General features: G+C 43.9%; 1 protein-coding gene across 6 annotated transcripts in view; it reads right to left on the bottom strand.

Annotated features, from left to right (window-relative positions):
* Positions 1-19,557, bottom strand: part of RAD51D (DNA repair RAD51-like protein) — a 232,496-nt gene that overhangs the window by 118,604 nt on the left and 94,335 nt on the right. For 3 of the 6 annotated variants that reach the window (XM_087689189.1, XM_087689188.1, XM_087689186.1), the window contains exons 5-7: positions 19,119-19,250; positions 18,918-19,034; positions 9,356-9,470 (exon numbers count right to left, since the gene is read on the bottom strand). In XM_087689189.1, the coding sequence (XP_087545315.1) occupies positions 9,356-9,470; positions 18,918-19,034; positions 19,119-19,250 (364 nt within the window). Of the gene's footprint in view, positions 1-9,355; positions 9,479-18,917; positions 19,035-19,118; positions 19,251-19,557 lie in introns of all 6 variants that reach the window. The other 3 variants (XR_015692604.1, XM_087689190.1, XR_015692605.1) reach the window with 3 other exon arrangements.

Here is a 19,557-nt window from a genome sequence, read left to right as displayed (position 1 = left end):
GGTGACCTGTGTGTCGAGCTGAGGCAGAAGACCATGTGCACACAGGGCGAGTTGAGGAGTAGACGTCAGGTTGCAGATTGGACACGTCAGTAGACAGCAGACAGTCGATGGCGTGAGTTAGTCAGCACAAGCGATGGCAGTAAGTGCAGGTCGACGGGACAACAATCGCAACCAACTAACTCCAGCTGACGAGCTACGCACAACCAGCTTTACACAACGACTGCAGTGCTGACGACAAACATGGCTGCAGGTCATGACAAATGCGGTTGGTCAACAGAAACATATCCGTCATTTTCCCTTTGCTAAATTTTAATTTTTTCAAAGGTTTCCTGCAAACAAGTCCTTTGCCCACTAACAGGCGTTCGTACATGTAGGCACAATCAAGTTTTTGGGCAGATTTAGGCCCAGAAATTTGGGGCTTTTCCCGAATTTGGGGATCTTAACACAGAACTGGACAATCTAACTCAGAAATTGCAAAGTCGTTACACATTTGCCCGGGAATCTTGGGGTTTTTTCACATTTTAGTAAAATTCTTTCAATTTCGCTGAAATTAGTGCACGCAGGACTCGGAAAATTTGGGGATTTGTCCAGATTTGGTACGAGCAAGATACAACAGTGATATCTGTCTCAAAATTTGCAAGAATTTATGACATTTTGTCCCCAACATTTGGGGCTTTTCATGTACATGCACAAATTCGGCTCAAATTTGCCCAATTTCTTGACATTGATGCACATTGAACCCCGTGCAATTTGGGGCTTTTGCAGTTTGGGCAAAATTTGTGCACCATTTGGTCATTTTATGTACATGCAGGTTCAATTCCATGCGATTTAGACATCCAACACTTGGTAAATTTTAGGGGTTTTGCTGAAATTGCTATATTTTGGCAAAATTGGCCTGTTCTATGCATGATAAAGAAAATGCAGAAGTGTGGTTGATGCTTTGAGCACAAAAATTTTGGGCCTTTTGACCGTGTGTGTCAAATTTTATGCCCATGGGTACATGTACAACGGAAATTGCAGCTAAAATTTGGGATTTCTCATGTAATGCAATGTATATGCCCTTGGAACAGCTGTAATCAGTTGTCGAATGCTCTAGCACAAGGTTTGGTGCTTCTGAAAATTTAATAACAGATCTGAAATCTATGCTTCTACGTGGTCATTTATTGCTGGTTGATACTTGTTTGTACCTTGGTCACTTGGGTGATACTTTTGGGCCTGCATTTGCTGTCTTTTGGTCACATTTGGGCTAAAAATCATGGCTGGCAGTGACAGCAATAATCTTATGCACATAAAGAAGCTTGAAGGAGCACATAACTTTGCAGTTTGGCAAAAACAGTGCTACAATATCTTGTTGCAAAAGATGCAGGCAAAGCCGATTAAGACACAAAGGGCAAAGCCCCCATATATGGAATAGGACGATTGGGATGAGTTAAATGAGCTCGCACGCTCATCCATTGAGCTATCGATTTCTGATGCCTTGCTGTTTAACATTGAAGGTTTGGATTCTACATATGCTATATGGACTCGACTGGAAGAACTGTACACACAGAAGAGTGCTGCAAGCAAAGTGTATTGGCTAAAAAAGCTTATGGATTTGTGTATGAAAGAGGGTACAGCAATGTCTACTCACTTGAGTGAGTTTAACTCCATTTTCAGCTAGCTGGTTGCCTTGAAGTTCATGATTGATGAGGAATTTAAGGCTACTTTCTTGCTTTGCACTCTACCAGAGAGTTGGGATACATTTAGGACTGCTATGAGCAATTCTAATGTGATCCTTTTGTATGCTAATGTAGAGAGAACTCTACTCATGGAAGAAATGAATCGACAGAACAATGCATCTAGTAAGTCTTTCAATGCTTTGCATACTAGGGGCAGATCACAACAAAAATGCAAATATGATAGCAAGGGACGCAATAAATCACGTGGCAAAGATGTTGAATGCCATCATTGTAGCAAGAAGGGTTACTTTAAACGTGACTGCTACAAATGGATAAAAGAGAAAGGAAAGGACAAGAAGACAGATGATAGCAAGAAAGAGAAGAAAGACAGTCAGCCTAAGACGAGCAGTGTCGAAATTGAAGAGGTGAATGTAGTCACTCATGACAGTGAGAGTGGGAGTGACGTACTCTTTGTCTCTTCACACTTTGATGCACATGTTTTACTTGCAGATACAGATGATGGCATGCATACCTAGAATCTCAATTCAAGTGCTTCCTTTCATGTCACCCCTCATCGTGAGTGGTTCTCTGTCTATATAGGGGGTCGACATGGTGTTGTCCATCTTGGGGACGACTATACATGTGACATTGCACGTATTGATAGTGTACAATTGCAGTTTCAGCATGGCTCTGTCTTCACACTTCGGCATGTACCGCATGTACCTCAACTCAAGAAGAGCTTGATTAGCATAGCGCAACTAGATGATGATGGTTTTCATACCACCTTTGGTGATGGAAAATGGAAGATCTATAAGGGATCTAGGGTTATTGCCAAATGTTGCAAGAGTGATACTTTGAATCCACTTCATGTATCTAGTGTGCATGACCATGTTGTTGCTATGACTGAGCAGCCAAGTATTTCTTTGTGGCATGGCCGGTTGGGACACATGAGTCAAACAGGAATGAAAGTGCTTTCTCGTTTGGGTTACTTGCCTCGTCTTCATTATGCTGATTTTGAGCATTGTGATCATTGTACTTATGGTAAACATGAACAGACGTCTCATAAAAAGTCTCTTTCTTTGAAATCTTCTCCTCTAGAGTTAGTACATTCGGATGTATATTAGATGCCACGATTATCTTTAGGGGGGGAAAGAAATATTTTGTCACCTTTGTTGATGATGCTACACGAAAGGTATGGGTTTACCCTATGCGTAGCAAGGATGAAGTGCTTGACAAGTTTAAAAATTCTTGGCATTGGCTAAAAATCAGACAGATAAGACACTTAATCTGACAAGTTTAAAAATTCTTGGCATTGGCTAAAAATCTGACAATGGTGGCGAATATGTATCCAAGGCCTTTCAAGCCTTTTGTGACAACAAAGGGATAAAGAGGAAGCTCGTTGCCCCTCATAATCCACCCCAAAATGGAGTTGCAAAGCATATGAATCGCACCATACAGGAGAAGGTCCGTACGATGTTGTCTTATGCTGCATTACCCCATGGTTTTTGGGCAGAGGCTATTATGACAGCCGTACACTTGATTAATCGGTCACCAAACAGGTCTTTTGGGAGGGGAGTTCCCCCGGAAGCATGGTCGCACAAGCCACCTTCATATGCTCACCTGAAAGTGTTTGGCTTGTACAGAAAAACACGGCAAACTTGAGCCAAAGTCCTATAAATGCATTTTCCTAGGATATGGTGACAAGGGTGAAATGGGATATAGACTATGGGATCCCAAGAAAAGAAAAGTAGTATGCAGCAATGACGTTTTTTTCCGGGAAGATCGCATGCATAAACAGCCCGAAAAGACTGAGGAGTTCTGTAGGGTTGTATTCCGGGAAAAAATACCTTTTGGACAGCAAAATTTGCCCGTTGTATAGCAGCAAATACCTACTGTAAATGAACTTGTAAATGCAGAAAATGATGATGGAAATGATCAGCCAGCTATTGCCCATGATAATGAGCCATTACATACGTAGGAACAGCCAGGACAACAAGCTGTTAACGCTGATTTGCAGGCTGAAATGCACAGACAGCATGCTGAAAATGGAAATTTGTAGGAACAGCCAACAAAACAATGATCATTGGGTTAGGAGATCGTCTAGGGCTACTAGAAATCCTAACAGATTTGTTCCTGGTGCAAACAATGTGGCTAATTATGCCATGTTTACAAACTGTGATGAACCGTCTTGTTTCAAGGAAGCAATGGACAGACAGGACAGCAAAAAATGGTATAAAGCCATGTTGTCATAAATGGAATCTCTTGAGAAAAATGGCACTTGGGACGTGGTGCAGTTGCCTAAAGGGTAGAAAACACTTCCATGTAAATGGGTTTACAAGATGAAGGTCACTTTTGGTTCCTCACCAAAGTACAAAGCAAGATTGGTTGCGAAGGGGTACAAGCAGGAACATGGAATTGACTTTGATGAGATTTTCTCTCCTATAGTCAAGATGACTACATTGAGAACCATTTTGGGCTTGGTTGCAGGTGAAGATATGGAGCTCATACAAATTGATGTAAAGACTGCATCTTTACATGGTGATCTGCTATATGCAGTAGCCTGAAGGGTTTGTTGAAAAAGGAAAAGAGAAGATGGTATGTAAACTCAAAAGGAGTTTGTATGGGCTGAAACAAGCACCAAGAGAATGGTATCATAAGTTTGATACATTCATATAGTCTCAAGGCTTTCATAGAAGTCAAGTGGATCACTACTTGTACACCAAGAAGGCAGCACATGGCACCTTGATTATCTTAGTTTTGTATGTAGATGACATGCTGATTGCTGGCAGGGATACTTATGCCTTAAACTCACTGAAGCAAAGTCTTCGTGGCAGCTTTGACATGAAAGATCTTGGTGATGCAAATCACATTCTTGGCATGCGAATACTCAGAGATAGATCAAAAGTCTTACTCTATCTATCCCAGCAGGAGTATATCTCCAAAGTTTTGCAACGTTTCCATATGGAGGGGGGAAAACAATTGGGGTTCCATTGCCTCCATATGTGAAACTCAGTGCAGAGAACAACCCTACATCGGATGATGAAAAGGCTGAAATGACCAAGATACCATATGCTTCAACTATTGGCAGTTTGATGTATGCTATGGTTGCTACATGTCCTAACATTGCCTTTGCAGTGGGAGTGGTTAGCAAATACATGGAAAACCCTGGCAAAAAGCATTGGGATGCAGTGAAAGGTATTATGAGATACCTCAAAGGCACAAAAGGAGTTGTGCATCTGCTTTGGAAAGTAGAAGGCATCTGTTGTTGGTTTTATGGATGCAAACTATGCTGGTCATGTGGATTGTAGAAAGTGCACTTCTGGGTATGTTTTTACTTTCACAGGAGGAGCAGTCTCTTGGATATCCAGGCTACAAAAGTGTGTTGCATTGTCTACAATAGAGGTAGAGTATGTGGCTGCCACTGAGGCATGCAAGGAGGCTTTATGGCTTTCAAGTCTGGTGGGAGCGCTTGGCATCACAAAGTTACATGTTCTCCATTGTGATAGTCAGAATGCTATCATGCTAGCACGGAATCCTATCTTTCATGCAAAGACAAAGCACATTCACGTGAAGTACCACTTCATTAGAGATGTACTTGACAACAAGAGCATTGAGCTTGTCAAAGGGCATACAAATGATAATCCTACAGACCTTCTCACAAAGGGTCTTCCAGCAAAGCAGTTTGCTCATTGCCGACAGATGATGGAAGTTAGATGATATATGTATTTCAGCTTTGTACATACCTAGACTTAGCTTATTCTTTTCTCCGCTTAAGGCACATTGCCTTTAGGTGGGAGATTGTTGGAAATAAAGGCCCTCGTGCCTTTTAATGTGCTCGGGTATGAACACACCCTTAGCACTTGTACTTACACATATATATCTATCTAAAAAACCTAAAGTGGTACACTCGTCATTGTACCCAAAATCGTGCACACTCTCTACTCTGCTCTCTCTCACTCTCTATATCTCCGCACGTAACGAACACCGATTGTCTCGATCTTCGTGTCTATCCCGGTCACTACATTTCTCACTCTAACCTCCAAGTATTGTTAGTATACTTGTAATTTGTCAATTGTGGTTGTAGGTGGACTCCTCGAATGTGGTGCAAGTTGTTATTGACAATGCATCAAAGTGTCGGCGTATGGGCCATTTGCTTGAGGCGGAGTTTTCTCCACGATTGTGTGGACTCCATGTGCAAGTCATTATTTGGACTTGCTCGTGGAGGACATTGGAAAGCTTAAGTGGGTGAAGATGGGGGTCCGCAAAGCTACATAAATTGTTATATTCTTCACGGTAAAGGTAAAGGTGCTTGCGATGTATCGTGAGCATAGCACACTAGAGTTGAAGAAGCCTTCTTCAACTCGCTTTGCTTGCATGTGGTTATTGTTGGAGCGTCTTTATGAGGTGTGGTCCACCTTGCACCAGACAATGATGTCCACTCTATGGAATGAGCGGGATGACCATGAGACAGAGGAGGCCAAAGCCATACAACGCTTGTGCCTTAATGAGCAGTTTTGGTAAAATGTGTATGCCGTTGTCATTGTCGTGACTCCCGTTTATGGGGTGTTACATATGAGTGATTGTGAGGGGTTCACCATGGGCCTTCTCATTCACTTCTTTAGAGCAACATTGGTGGAGACACATGCTTGTACAGTGATCATAAAGACACAGCGTGCACACAGCGTGCACACGTTTTAGAGATAGCAAAGAGGAGATGGGCATGGATACATAAGCTCATCCATGGTTTTGCACATTGGTGCATCCGGCCTACAAGTTGTTGGCGGTCATGGATGATAAAGAGTTATGTTCGGACCAACTTGCTTATTTGACTCATGTGGTCCCTGTGGATGACCACAATGCAGTGCTGGAGGAGCTAGGATGTTATGTAGATCAGAGAGGGCATGTGGCTTTTGCTTCTCCCACTTATTGGAGGAGAGAGTCACTTGTGAAACCTTTATTTAAGTGGCAAAAATTTGGATATGCATTGGAGACCCTTCAGCCCTTAGCCATGAGGGTCCTTGCCTAGGATTGTTTTTTGGGTGCATGTGAGAGAAACTGCAATGCCTATTCTCTCATTCACACAAAGATTCGTAATCGGCTTAGCACACGAGAGTTAGAGCAGCTAGTCTATTGCCGCACTAACTTACATATGATGAGGGCTATGATGAGCATCGGTAGTCTGAAGCAAGTAAAGTTTAAACACTTGACCATAAATTTTAAAATTTGTTGTTTTAAACTTTAAACTTTGAAGTTTATACTTTACAATTTAGACTTTAACATTCACAATCTTACGTACATTGTGTAGGTGAATGTTGATACATTCAAGTTAATGGGCGAGTTGCGACACTCTTTCGAGTGTATATTAAGAGGTGGACGGGGAGGGGGAAATAATTTTTCCATAGCTCTATAAAGAGTTTATAGCAACAGATACTCGTGACACTCGCAGTTAGCATACTCGTGGGCAAGGAGTTTGGGTAGGTGGTAGCAAAGGCATGGTCATTCGACGCCCTCCAACATCGAGGAGGGGTGGTTCAAGTGGCTTGCAAACATATGTAAGGTGAGGCTCTAGTAGCTTACATCCTGTGCCTCATGATGACATCCCCCCCTTGTCTACACAGCCACCACCTAAGGAGCCATCATTTGATGATGATGATAACCTCATCAATGAGGATGAGTATGAGTGTGTCTCATCATCCGATGCCGAGGAGGCATCTTCAAACTCTCTTGATGAGCACTCAGATGGTTCTGATGATGATGATGATGATAGCGATGCCTCATCATAGATTCATAGGTCTCTCTCTTTTGTATATCTACTATCATTGTATCCACATGCAAGATACCACTATGATATACTAGACTATAGTTATAACCTTGTATCACATGTTTTGCGTAGCCCATGCAACTGCGATGGTCACCCTCATGTATTCATCTTATTTTGTAATGAAATGGCTATTTTCACTTTAAACACATATTCTATCATTTAATGATTTATGGTTTTTTTTAATCATGTTAAATTTTTTTTCGTACTAATATTGTACCGTACCTTATAAAATCATAAGGTACCATTTAGTACCATATTTTATCATGCTATACCGTATCAAACCTTTCGTACTTGACAACTATGTCTGGTATGTCTAGTGTCTCCTACCCTCCATCAAGCAAGTAGCTGGGTCTAGGTCTATATACCATCTCCTATCACAATTTGCAACTACTTTGATATTGTAACTGGTCTTCGAGCACCTAACGGGCAGTAAAACGCATTTAAGCAAACATAATTCAGCATAACAGCAAATTTCAGTAACTTAATTCCAATAGAGTTTTGAGCTAGAGTGCTTGTGCACCATACATGACACATTGACCCCAAAGCCTCGCACCCATTTCAGTGTTTCTTTAGATTGCTGAGAATGCTCCAAAGTACATCTCTTACTCGAGTGTGTTAGATATAGTACCCTCTCCTCTCCAAGGCTATGCTAACACCATTCCACATAAGAAGAGTCACATAAGAGTCCTTGGGGTCATCAATCTGTTCAGTGTTATTCCTGGCATACCTATGGTCTGTTAAGCAAGAACCCTTTCACATGGGATTTCCCACTCTCTAGACAATTTGGAAAAACAAGGAAATGCTACCATGGACTCTTTGGAGCTTGGGTAGACGCCATGGATGCTTGTGTCTCACATGCAAACATCAAATCCTTGAAGGCTCCCTATTTTACCCCAAGCAAATCCTTGCTACCTCTTACTCTGGTCACTGCTTGGTTGCATGCAAACATCAAATCCTTGAAGGCTCCCTATTTTACCCCAAGCAAGTCCTTGCTACCTCTTGCTCTGGTCACTGCTTGGTTGCATGCAAAGCACTAATTATCTTCCAGAGGGGACTCCTTAATAGGTTTAACTGCTTAAGGCACCACTGGAGTGCAGAAACAGAGCAAACATAAGAGGTCTTGGCAGTGACCTGAAATCTTTTGCCAAAAGTAAGGTCCCTCAACCCTCCACTAGAAATACCCCGTTAGGAAATAAATCCTAGTGGAAAAGGCTTGAACCTGATTTCAAGTTTCTTTAGCTGCATGTGTGAGGGTTCCCTCTATGATTCCCATGGTGTTAGTGGCTGATGTGCCTTGCTCCCTTCCTGGGAGGACTCATATTCTGGTAATGATTGTCACATGCCATTCTCAGTATAAAGTCTGACCATGACTCAGTATTGCTCTTGCCTGTGGGTCAAGACTTGAAAGTGCTGGCCTGCATGGGTAGTAACTGATGTATTGAAGACCTAAAATTATGGCAATCACTCAAGCCATGATAATTAATAGATTTATCAGCTTGCATTGGTTCCAAAGTATATGTGATTATTAGAGTTTGTAGGGTGTACTTAAAAGTACATCTATAGTCATATGGTAAAACAAGCGTTCAAACTGTTCTTAGTGCAAACTGAGACTGCACTGTATATTTCCAAAGATCATGCAGCAAGGAGGAGGTGATCGTACATACCCTCAACTTGAATGCTGTTTAGAACAGGACCAACAACCGCAGAAATAGAATCCAAGATTAAAAGCCTCAACTTTTTGACACCAAACCATGATTCGAGTTTGTAGGGTGTACTTAAAAGTATATCTATAGTAATATGGTAAAACAAGCATTCAAACTGTTCGCACTCTTTATTTCCAAAGATCATGCAGCAAGGAGGAGGTGATCGTGCATACCCTGAACTTGAGTGTTGTTTAGAACAGGAGCAACAACCGCAGAAATAGAATCCAAGATTAAAAGCCTCAACTTTTTGACACCAAACCATGATTCTTTCCCCTGAAGGAAAGAGAACTGCATTTCTGAAACCATTTTCAAAATGAATAATACATTCATTATAACATTTAGCCACTACCCACAATACAAATCAATTCAAGCTTGCTACAAGGAAGGCGTATGTATTTTAGTCAAAACTTTATTCCCACCTTCCACATATGGTATGTGTTAACACATGATATACCAACCAGTTTTGGCATTCACTGCCATTTCATTTTAAACAACATACCCAAAGTGATCCTCATAGTTAACATTGATATGAAGAGGGACAGAGAAAGAGAGAGAGAGAGAGAGAGAAAGCGGAGAGAGGCGATGGCGGGGAGTGAGCCCTGAACCCTTCTCGGCGCCCGTCGACTCTGCGCCCGTCGTTTCTGCGCCTGCCGCACATCCTCTCGTCGCTCGCCTGGCCCGTCTGGCCCGTTGCCGCAGTCGCCTGACATGTCCGCGCCCATTCGGTCCGGTCCGCCCTGGTTCGCGCCGTTTTCTTCTGCCCTGGTCCGACCCAGTTCGCGCCTGCTCGCGCCCGTTTGCCCACGTTCAACCTGGTTCGCACCCCGTCTGACCCCTGCCCCTGACCCCTGCCCGACATCGATCTGCCCGTCTGCGAGACCCCACGCGCACGCCTGTGCCGTTTTCCCTGTCCGCCGGTCTCTACGTCTGCACGACAACCTGCCCCGTGATTCCCTATGTCGGTGTGCCCGCCTGGCCCCTCCTCTGACCTGCCCTGCTGAACCCGCCCTGCTGAACCTGTGAAGTCGGCTGACCTGCCCTGCGGACCTGAGACGTCGGCTGTCCTGTGATGTCGGCTGACCTGTGACCTGGCTGACCTGCCCCGCGGACCTGCGACGTTGCCCTTGGCTGCCCGCCCTGACAGCGAGAGAGGACAGCAGTATGGCTGGCCTGGATATGGATTTTATAGACCGGATGGTGGCAGCCCTTGGCCCTGATTCTGATACAGAGGAGCCGGAGGATATGGTGCCATGCACGGAGGAGATGCCTTCTGGTTCTAACCTACTGCCTACGGGCAAACGCTCCAAGCATACTTCTGACGAGACAATGGGCCCTCAGGAATGTTCCTATGCACAGGTTGCCTCTGATCCTGTGGATTCACAGGAGATTGACTGGGAGCATTTGCTGGACTTTGCCAATACTCTGCTTGGCGATTATGTCCAACATAATCATGAAACTTTTTCTGACTCGGGAACTGATGAAGTGCTGGAAGCCACAGTGGACCCGAAATCAGTCTTGCGGTCTTTTTCGGTGTTTTATGACCGTGCCGTTATACTTTCCTTCACTGGCAAGATCCCAATGCTTTCCCATATTCGCCAGTGGCTGCACCATTTATTGCAAGAGGTGTGTGTTGAGGAGATCTTTCTTGGACCCCGCGGCTTTTATGAGGTGCTGCTAAAATCAGAGACATATCGGGCTGAGCTCCTGTCCAAGTTGCCATTGTTCTTTGATCGCCGCTTGGTCCATGCTGTGCCATGGCGCCCTATGGCAGACTTCCAGCGCCTGCTTCAACGAGAATGCCCAGTGTGGGTGGAAGTGGAAAATTGTCCGGCGGTCTATTGGCCATTGTTAAAGGATGCAATGGCAGTTGTGGAAACGGTGCTGGTTCCCCCAAGCCTAAGGGCTATGAATCGAAACCGTTTATGCATGTTATGGGACACGGCCAGGAAAAGGCCTGCGTGGCTTCGCCTCAATTGCTCTGGCATGCATCCTTTGCACTTTCGCTTGAAATGGGGCAACTTTGCAGGACACTGCTTTTCATGTGGTAAATTTGGGCATTTTATGGCCGAATGCCCAGAGAGACAACCGTCTTCCGATGATGCGCAAGTTGTGCTACCTAAGGATGACATGGTGCTTGATACCCCGGCACAGGAGGCCCCCCAGCCACCTAATGTTGTAGATAAAGGTAAACAACAGGTCCTAGGTTTGGATTCCCGTAGCAATGATTGGATCAAGGCACGTCCAAAAAAAGGTAAAAAGTTGGATGCAGGCCTGGCGGATTCTGGGCCTAATGCTTCACAGAATTCCGTGCGCACGTATATGTGCAGGAAAGAAATGTTCTCTTCACAGCATGCTGCACGTACTATGGCTCATTCAACCCCTCGGAATCAGTCTACAAGGAAAGTCTATACAGACGGTCCAAAGGGCCCACCTGCTAAGCTGGCGTTTGATACTAGAGGTAATGTGATTACACCCTAGGATCGTCGTTATCCCCGTTCCACTCCCAAGGCAGTGGATATTCCATCTACCTCTAAAGCGGGCCGCCAGAATTCTTTTGCACTGTTAGCTGATTTTCTGGATGAGGGTGTCCTGGACGCTCTCGCGGAAAAGGTGAAATCCAGGCAACAGGTGCCTCGTTCCTGATTCTCTCTTTTTGAAGATCTATGAAGATAGCCACGTGGAATGTGCGAGGCATTTGCTCTCATCATAAGCAACATGCCATTGTGGACTATCTTGCATGAGAACCAGTGGGATGTCTTGTGTGCGGTTGAGCACAAGAGTCACGGTGAAGCAGGAAAAGTTGTGGATTGCCATGCATTCCGCCTGTTTTATGCAAGGACACAGGCTATGTACTATTCGAGAGTGCTTATGATTGTCCATGAGAAGTACCAACCTGTTCTTATTAAAAATGATGTACAGGGCCGCTTTCTGGTAAAATCGAAGTCTTATTTGAAGGAGAGATTTTATGGCTGCTGGGCCTCTATGCTCCGAATGATCCCGCATCCCGACGGGATCTTTGGACGACTTTGCAAAGCTCCATGTCACTTGGCAGAAGGGGTTTTTTTATGAGAGATTTCAATATGTGTGTTGACTCTTCTCAGTCCACTTCAGGGCATTCAGTAATGGATGCTCCGGAAAGCCGGGTGTGGAATGCCTTTGCTCTTCACGTACTTAAGCAAGATCTTTGGTCTTGGCTCCACCCTTCTTCTTCAGGGTTTACTTTTCATTCCGCTCAGTATGCAACTACTTGGTCGCGGCTGGACCGAATGTATATCATGCAGGGTGATGATTTTCTTCCCAAGATGCTGGAAATGAAAGTCTTGCAGCAATATGCACTGTCGGACCATTTCCCCCTCCAGCTTGAGATGCTTGCACAACCTATTGCACCTTTTATGCAATTGCAGAATAGACTCCCTTTACGTTTCAACTCGTCTTATTTAAAGCATCCAATCTTTCAGGGCTATATGCAGCAATTGATTGAGAGGTTCTTATTGGACTTCGCCTCCGAGGGCTTGGCTTCCTTTGCACGGCTGCTCTCTAATGTGCAGTGGGTTGCCCGGCAGTATGGGATCCATCATGCCTCTATTTGTTGGCGACGTCGACAAGCAGCGGAGGACTTACTGACTTTGGTCCGTTCGCTGCTGGTGGACTTCTGCTATCACTGGCGATGTGTTTGGCTCATCTTATTCAAGTATTTCAGTTGAAATCTTATCAACATGCTTCTCCTGCTCGAGAAAATATGACTGGACTCTAGGATTCAGAAGGTCGCATGGTCACTGATCCGCACACCATTGTCAATATGTGCAGAAATTATTTTTTGGATCTTCTTGAATCTTCCCCGTCGCATTCTAGCCAGGTTACGCATGCACGCTCGGTCTTCTATGATCTGGTCCGCCAGTAGGTTCCACTTGATATGCAAGTTACCTTGGAAGCAGATATTTGCGAGGAGGAGGTTATGGATGTTTTGTTACACCTACCTAAGGATAAAAGTCCTTGTTGGGATGGTCTCACCAATGAATTCTTTGAGAACTCGGCCACCCAGCTGGTGAAGCCATTGGTGGCTATGTTTCAGCAGGTTTGGGAAACAGGGGTCATGCCTTCCTCATGGAAAGAAGGCCTTATAGAACTACTTCCAAAAGTCCCTTCGCCGTCAATGCTGCAACACTGGAAACCAATTTCTTTGATGGATTCGATGTATAAAATCTTCTCCAAAGTGTTGGCGAATCAGCTTTACAAGTACCTTCCAGCTATTGTGCATCCTCTCCAATATGGTTTCATTAAGGGCCGCAACATCCTGCATAATATCTTAAATATGCAAATGGCTATTGACTATGCGAGGCACTCCAGTTAGGAAGTGGTATTGATTCAATTGGATTTGGAAAAGGCTTTTGACTATTTAGACTGGTCTTTCATTGCAAAACTCATGTCTGCTATGGGTTTTGGTACTCGGATGTCCCGATTTATCTACACCATTAGTGCTGTGGCTTCTTCATGAGTTATGCTCAATGGTGGGGTTACAGAGCCATTTGTCCTTGCACGCTCGGTCAGACAGGGTTGCCCTTTGAGTCCTCTCTTCTTTGCCCTAGCGACCCACCCGATTCTTTCAATGTTATCTTCAATGGCAGATTCTGCTCAGCTGGCCGGATTGTCTCTTCCGCTAGGACAGCACTTCATTAGTCAATCTCTGGCTGATGATACCTTTATGATTTTGCGGGCGGACAAGGACAACATTCGAAAGGCATTAGATGTTTGGACGCTCTTTGGTCATGCATCTGGTCTTCGCATCAATGCCTTTAAATCAGCCATACTCAGTTGCACGGAGCCTGATTTACAGTCATTAGGCTGGCAAGGCCAGGTTGTTTCCCGTGGCTCCATTGTCAGGCATCTTGGATACCCGTTGGGGGTGGATGTTCGGCCAAAGGAACTACTGAAGTGGATTTCACAAAAACTGGCAACGAAGTTTATGTATTGGAAGTCGCAAGCGTGGCCATTCCATGTCCGCCTCAAAGTGGCTCAGACAATTGTGCTGCCAATGCTAACATATTACTTGCCATTGCTACCGTAGACTCCTACTACTTTGAAGGCTCTCACTAGCCCCATTCGTTTCATGTTATGGAAGAAGGATTCATTGCAAGCAGGTATTTCGTGGATTTCATGGTCACATTCATGTACCCCTAAACGCATGGGTGGTGGAGCTATTTTGGATGCTGAAACTCATATGCTGGCTCTTCGTTGGTCTCTTTTTCGCGCCATGCGTGTGGATCATCACCCATGGACCATTATAGCCAGTTATTTTCTTGAGGACAGCAGGCTATGCCATGGTAATACCCGACTTCGGGGCTCTTGGTGGCATGTCCTTAATGCAGACTCTCAATTTTCCAGCCCCTCTTCCTCTCTATTATTGCATTTGGTCGGCTCCTGGAAAGTGGTGCTCCAAAAGGCGCGTTGGCATCCAGTGGGGAACCGCTTGCATACTAACTCCTTTCAACTGGAATTGTTGGCAATCTCAAGATTACTTTCATGGGAAGACAAACATCAGCTCAGACCAAGATTTAACCGCATGGCGCGTTTGGGTGTGACTTCAGTTGCGGATCCCACCCTTGCCAGTCGTAATGTCCTCACATCGTTTCGTACTGCCAGGAGGCTTTTCAAAATCCCGCGTGGATACCGTGATTTATGGGAACAGCTTTTGATAGTGCTTCAGAGCAAGCAACCCTTTCCTGCCCTTGCTGTGGATCGTCCGTGGCAGGACTGGGCCCTTGTAGGTTGGTTGAGTCTGGAAAAGGCCTCTGCTAATCAGGTGTATCATCTTCTCATTAAACATCATCAATGGATGGGTGTGAAAGCTAATACTGTATGGGGATTGCAGAAATCGCAGTCATGGTGGAAGGCAACTGTGATGGAGGGCTGGTTGAATAAGACACCTTTCAAATGCAAGGTCTTTCTTTGGCGGGTAATGATTGGTGGTCTTCCTCTTGCCTCGGCCCTTTCCAAGCGTAGAATCTCGAATGGCAATTGTTTCTTCTGTACCACTATTGTGGAATCGGCCAGAGAAAATAAGAAAGTTATACTAATGTCTGCAAAATGCTTATGAGACCTGACATAGTAGAAGTGACACATGATTTGTCATAGAGCACAATAAACAGAGTAAAGCTGTAAATGTAAAAGCTCCAAGGTTTATGAAAGAAATAGAGTAATGAAATCTATATTAATGCTAATGATGAATAGACCGATGGTATCATAAGGTTGGTCTGGCATCCCGTATCCATCTCATGGAATTGTCAAGATCTTCTCCACTATGTCAGGGCTAGCTGTCTTGGTGGGTGCATTCTGTCATGGGTGATGATCGTCTAGATCAGTTGGTGGCTGCCATGGGGTCATCTTCCTGGGTTTGGGACATCTCACTCTACCTAGAGCCACGGCTCACTCCAAGGTGACTCTTCATGATGATTGTCTGCCCTAGCGTAATGGAGCAGCCTCTTAGGAAGGAGTGGGGAGGGCAGTGGTTCTAGAGATCATTCTAAACAAGAAGTCAACCAAGGCTTTCTGTCTAGGTGGATCCAAAGACACTACCACTTTGTCCTTCAAGAGGGTCTTCTTATTACTAGAGCTCTAATAGGAATAGCCCTAAACCCCTCTGATCCTCAAACTCTGTGATCCGCTATAGAGGTTTAAATCCCCCCAGAAAGTGGTAGTGGTACCTCCCCTTGATCTCATAGTACACTGTACATCAGCAAACATAGTGCTCCTTGAGCTCAACCTCCACTCCAGAAAGCTAGCATATGCTCTCCTCTAGGGCTATATCCTCAAATCTCCTCATCTCTATCGTCAGCTCGAGTGAGGATGTACATATCTGGCCTACAATGCATCTGAGGCTGTTTGGTAAGAGGGTATCCATATAAGCTGGTCGTACGACAAAGATTTCCTTGGAGAGGTCTAGAAAATGTGTCTAGGAATGAGTCATCTTTCTACCAAGCTATTGCACTAGACTCACCCAAGTCCTCTCGGTGTCCAACCACACAATAGGCTATGAAGTAAATAAGAGTAACAAAAAAGTAAAATGAAAGTAACAAAGAAATAAAAGAAAATCAAACACTTTCTTAAGGCTTATTCTCTTGAAAGTAAAATTAAAACATTATAAGGTATGGAATGATAAAAGTACTTTTGTTAAAAAGAGCTTGATTTTTTTAAAGAACAAGTGGTGCATGTTCCAAAACACACCAAAAAATCTATAGCATATGCTGCACGCACAACATTCACTAGAACTTTGAAGTAGATATAAAAAACGAGGAGTGTCGTGCCTAGGATCTAGGATACTGGATGGAGAGGACATAGGATGAGTTATCACGATCATCATCAATGGCATCTGCATCAGAGTGCTCGTTAAGAGAATCCAAAGATGACTCCTCAGAGGCAGATGATGAGACACTCTCCAGCTCATCAAGGGAGGGAGGTGAGAGATAAATGAGGCTTGAGACTTGACACTCTAAAATAGACAGCCAATGTGAAAAAGAGTTTAAAAAACAGTCATTAAATGTTCAAAAATAGTCAAAACATAGCTAATTGCACCAAAACAGTTAGTGTAGGGAAAGGGGGAAAAGAGTTCAAAAATGTTTTTTTACTACACATCCATAGAATACAATAGGATATGATACGAACCGTATGGTACTAACAAGTTTATGCAACTATGGGTACACTACAAGAGCTTTTTGCGTTGTGCCATCCAATGAACTAGTCACGTTTATGGTACAAAGCCTCCACATTGCATCCAATTACTATGTCTTGCATTGTAGAACCTTGGCTGTGAATTGAGACCTTTGCTACAAACTAAGATCCAAATTCTACACTTGTACATGATACTTTGCCACTTCTTGGCCAATGCCTGTACTTAACCTCATTGAATGGTGGAGTATCCTCATTAGAAGCCGGCCTATCCAGCTGCTCTGTGACCAAGGCTCACAACCTGTCTGTTCAATTGATGCTCAAGAATAGAATGAAAACTTTGACCACTATATGACCAATCTGTTATCCTATAGCTTTTGGGCTCCATGGGGTCACTTGCCAAGTCCATCAAGACAACGGTGTTGGCCACCCAACCACATTGGAAGCCTTCATCGAGTATGTATGCTGGCAAGGTGACCAGTATGTCCGTCACCTATGATGCTCACCTACTAGTCCATCATGGTCAATAGCTTCCCTCATTGTGCCAGTGTGGAAAATGCATGAGGTCATGGAACATTGCTCTCAAGAATAAGGAAGGGGGTTGATCAGTGCACGGTAGAGCCAGTGAAAAACATCCCGCAATGCAGTGGTGTTCCTCAAATACCTCCATGCCTCCTCACAATGTCAACCTAGAAAAGGTTGGTCAAGCTCCTTGATTTTAGCAACGTGAGCCCACTTCTTGGCTATAATGAGACTACACCGACATCTTCATGCCCTTTCTAACTTCTACCCACGCATATGACAGTTAGTCTTGGGAAAACCAAGATCCTGATCTTCCACACATCAGCCCCAATGAAGAGGAGATCAGTCTTCACTCTAAGATCCAGATGGTTCGAGGTTGTGGACTCCTACATCTACTTGGGGGTCACATTCACTGCATCTACTGGGAGATTAACCATGGCACAGGCAGCCAGAGATCGACTTACACAAGGATATAAGGCATTGGCCATGGTGGAGAGAGAGTGCCACCAAGCGCACTTCTATAAGCCCCGCACATGGAGGTGCCTATTGGACACATTGGTCACACCAGCCATGATGTATGGTGCACCTTTTTGCACCCCTGGCCTGGCTACATATCTATGGACCCTCCAACCCAAATTGAGAGATCACAATCATCATCCTTTCACGGCTTATCCTCAGCAAACCATCAAGTACCACACGAGATCATTAGAGCAGAAGAAGATGCCATAGCAGTGAGTGTAGCACAGGACATCAAAAAAGAAGCTTGATGTCCCACCTGCACCAACAACCTGCTTGAGGGTATTCCGAAAGCAAGGTTGGGTACCTCGTGTGTACTTGAAACTGCCCTCAGCTGAGCATTCTTCCACACCACAAGAGAATCTTGGAAAATGCATGGGTAAGCTTGAATGTTGTTAAATTGTAAGAATTCCTTTCAACAGGTTTCCACAGCTGCATCTCAATGAACAATTGAATTTTGGACAATCTTGCATGCACGAAGAATTCTTTTCCGAGTTCTCTTTTCATAGACAACGGAGATCTCCTTGCCAGACTCTAGAGAAAGGTATAACTTCCTACGGCACACAAGGACAAATGCCACCCATGCTTCTTAATTGGTTTCTATTCAGGTTTCAAAAACATCCAAGATCCTACCAAAAATTTCGCATCTCTCCTAGCTTGAAGCTCCACCATATGTGAATGAGCTCTCTGCAACTGCATAATAGATGAATCTTTCTTGTTCAGAACCGAGTTCTCAAATCAAAAATTTTAAATGGGACCTGCATTCATAAATGCAAAGCCAAGCGTGCATGTTCCCTCAAGTCCAACTGTGCTGACATTTAGGCATAAAATCTAGAGAACAACAGGTATTTTCTCAGCATCTGGAGATACTAGGAAACTTCAGAAATGCATCAAACACTTGCATACAAATAAGGTGAAGTGAATCAGTCGGAAGTTTATTCAAAGTCAAGAAAATAACACATTTAACTGATTGACGTTCTACAGTCTAACAGATCAAGCATCAAGCACAAAAGATTTTGGACCCGATATATCTACCTCTGAACATGCAATGAAACTTGCATCCATCTGATAAAGTAAGTCCAAGAGTGAAAAGACATCATGGACTCTGTAGCAAAGAACAGATTGTAGAGTGCTCTCAAGACCCTGTTGTGCCTGCATTACAGAACACTCTTATCTTATGTTAAACCTGTGCAAAAATCAAAGAATATAATTTTTGATAAAGATGCATGGACTAACCTTATGCTTTTTTGAGTTTATTAGACCATCAACCACTTCAGACAGACGCAGAGCTGAGAAAGAATTGCAGGTGTCTATATAAGCAACAGTTGCACCCTGCAAAGCAGCGCTTGCTGCAGCTTGAATACACACCTACACATGAAAAAGAACCATCACGGATGAATAGACAAGAAAGGAAGTGTAACTGTTGTAGTATCTACCTACAAAACAAAATAAATGGCTTTGAGACATTTTAACAAGAATCTTGCTGACGAAAAATAGTGAAAACTCATCAGTACAGCTAACTACAAAACAGATCAGAACAATGAAAAACTATCCCACAAAAGGAAGCATGTTAAGGAAACTTAGACTTGGCAAAAGAAAAGTTTTCTTGTATTCTCGATTGAGAAATATGCAAAGAAGTCATTCAAGTCATTGACAATCTAGGCAAACCTTTGGT

Source organism: Lygodium microphyllum, chromosome 12, assembly GCF_053477565.2.
Source record: "Lygodium microphyllum isolate KBCC chromosome 12, Lygodium_microphyllum_v1.1.10, whole genome shotgun sequence".
NCBI classification, from domain to species: Eukaryota; Viridiplantae; Streptophyta; class Polypodiopsida; order Schizaeales; family Lygodiaceae; genus Lygodium; species Lygodium microphyllum.
This window is presented reverse-complemented; position numbering and strand designations above follow the sequence as displayed.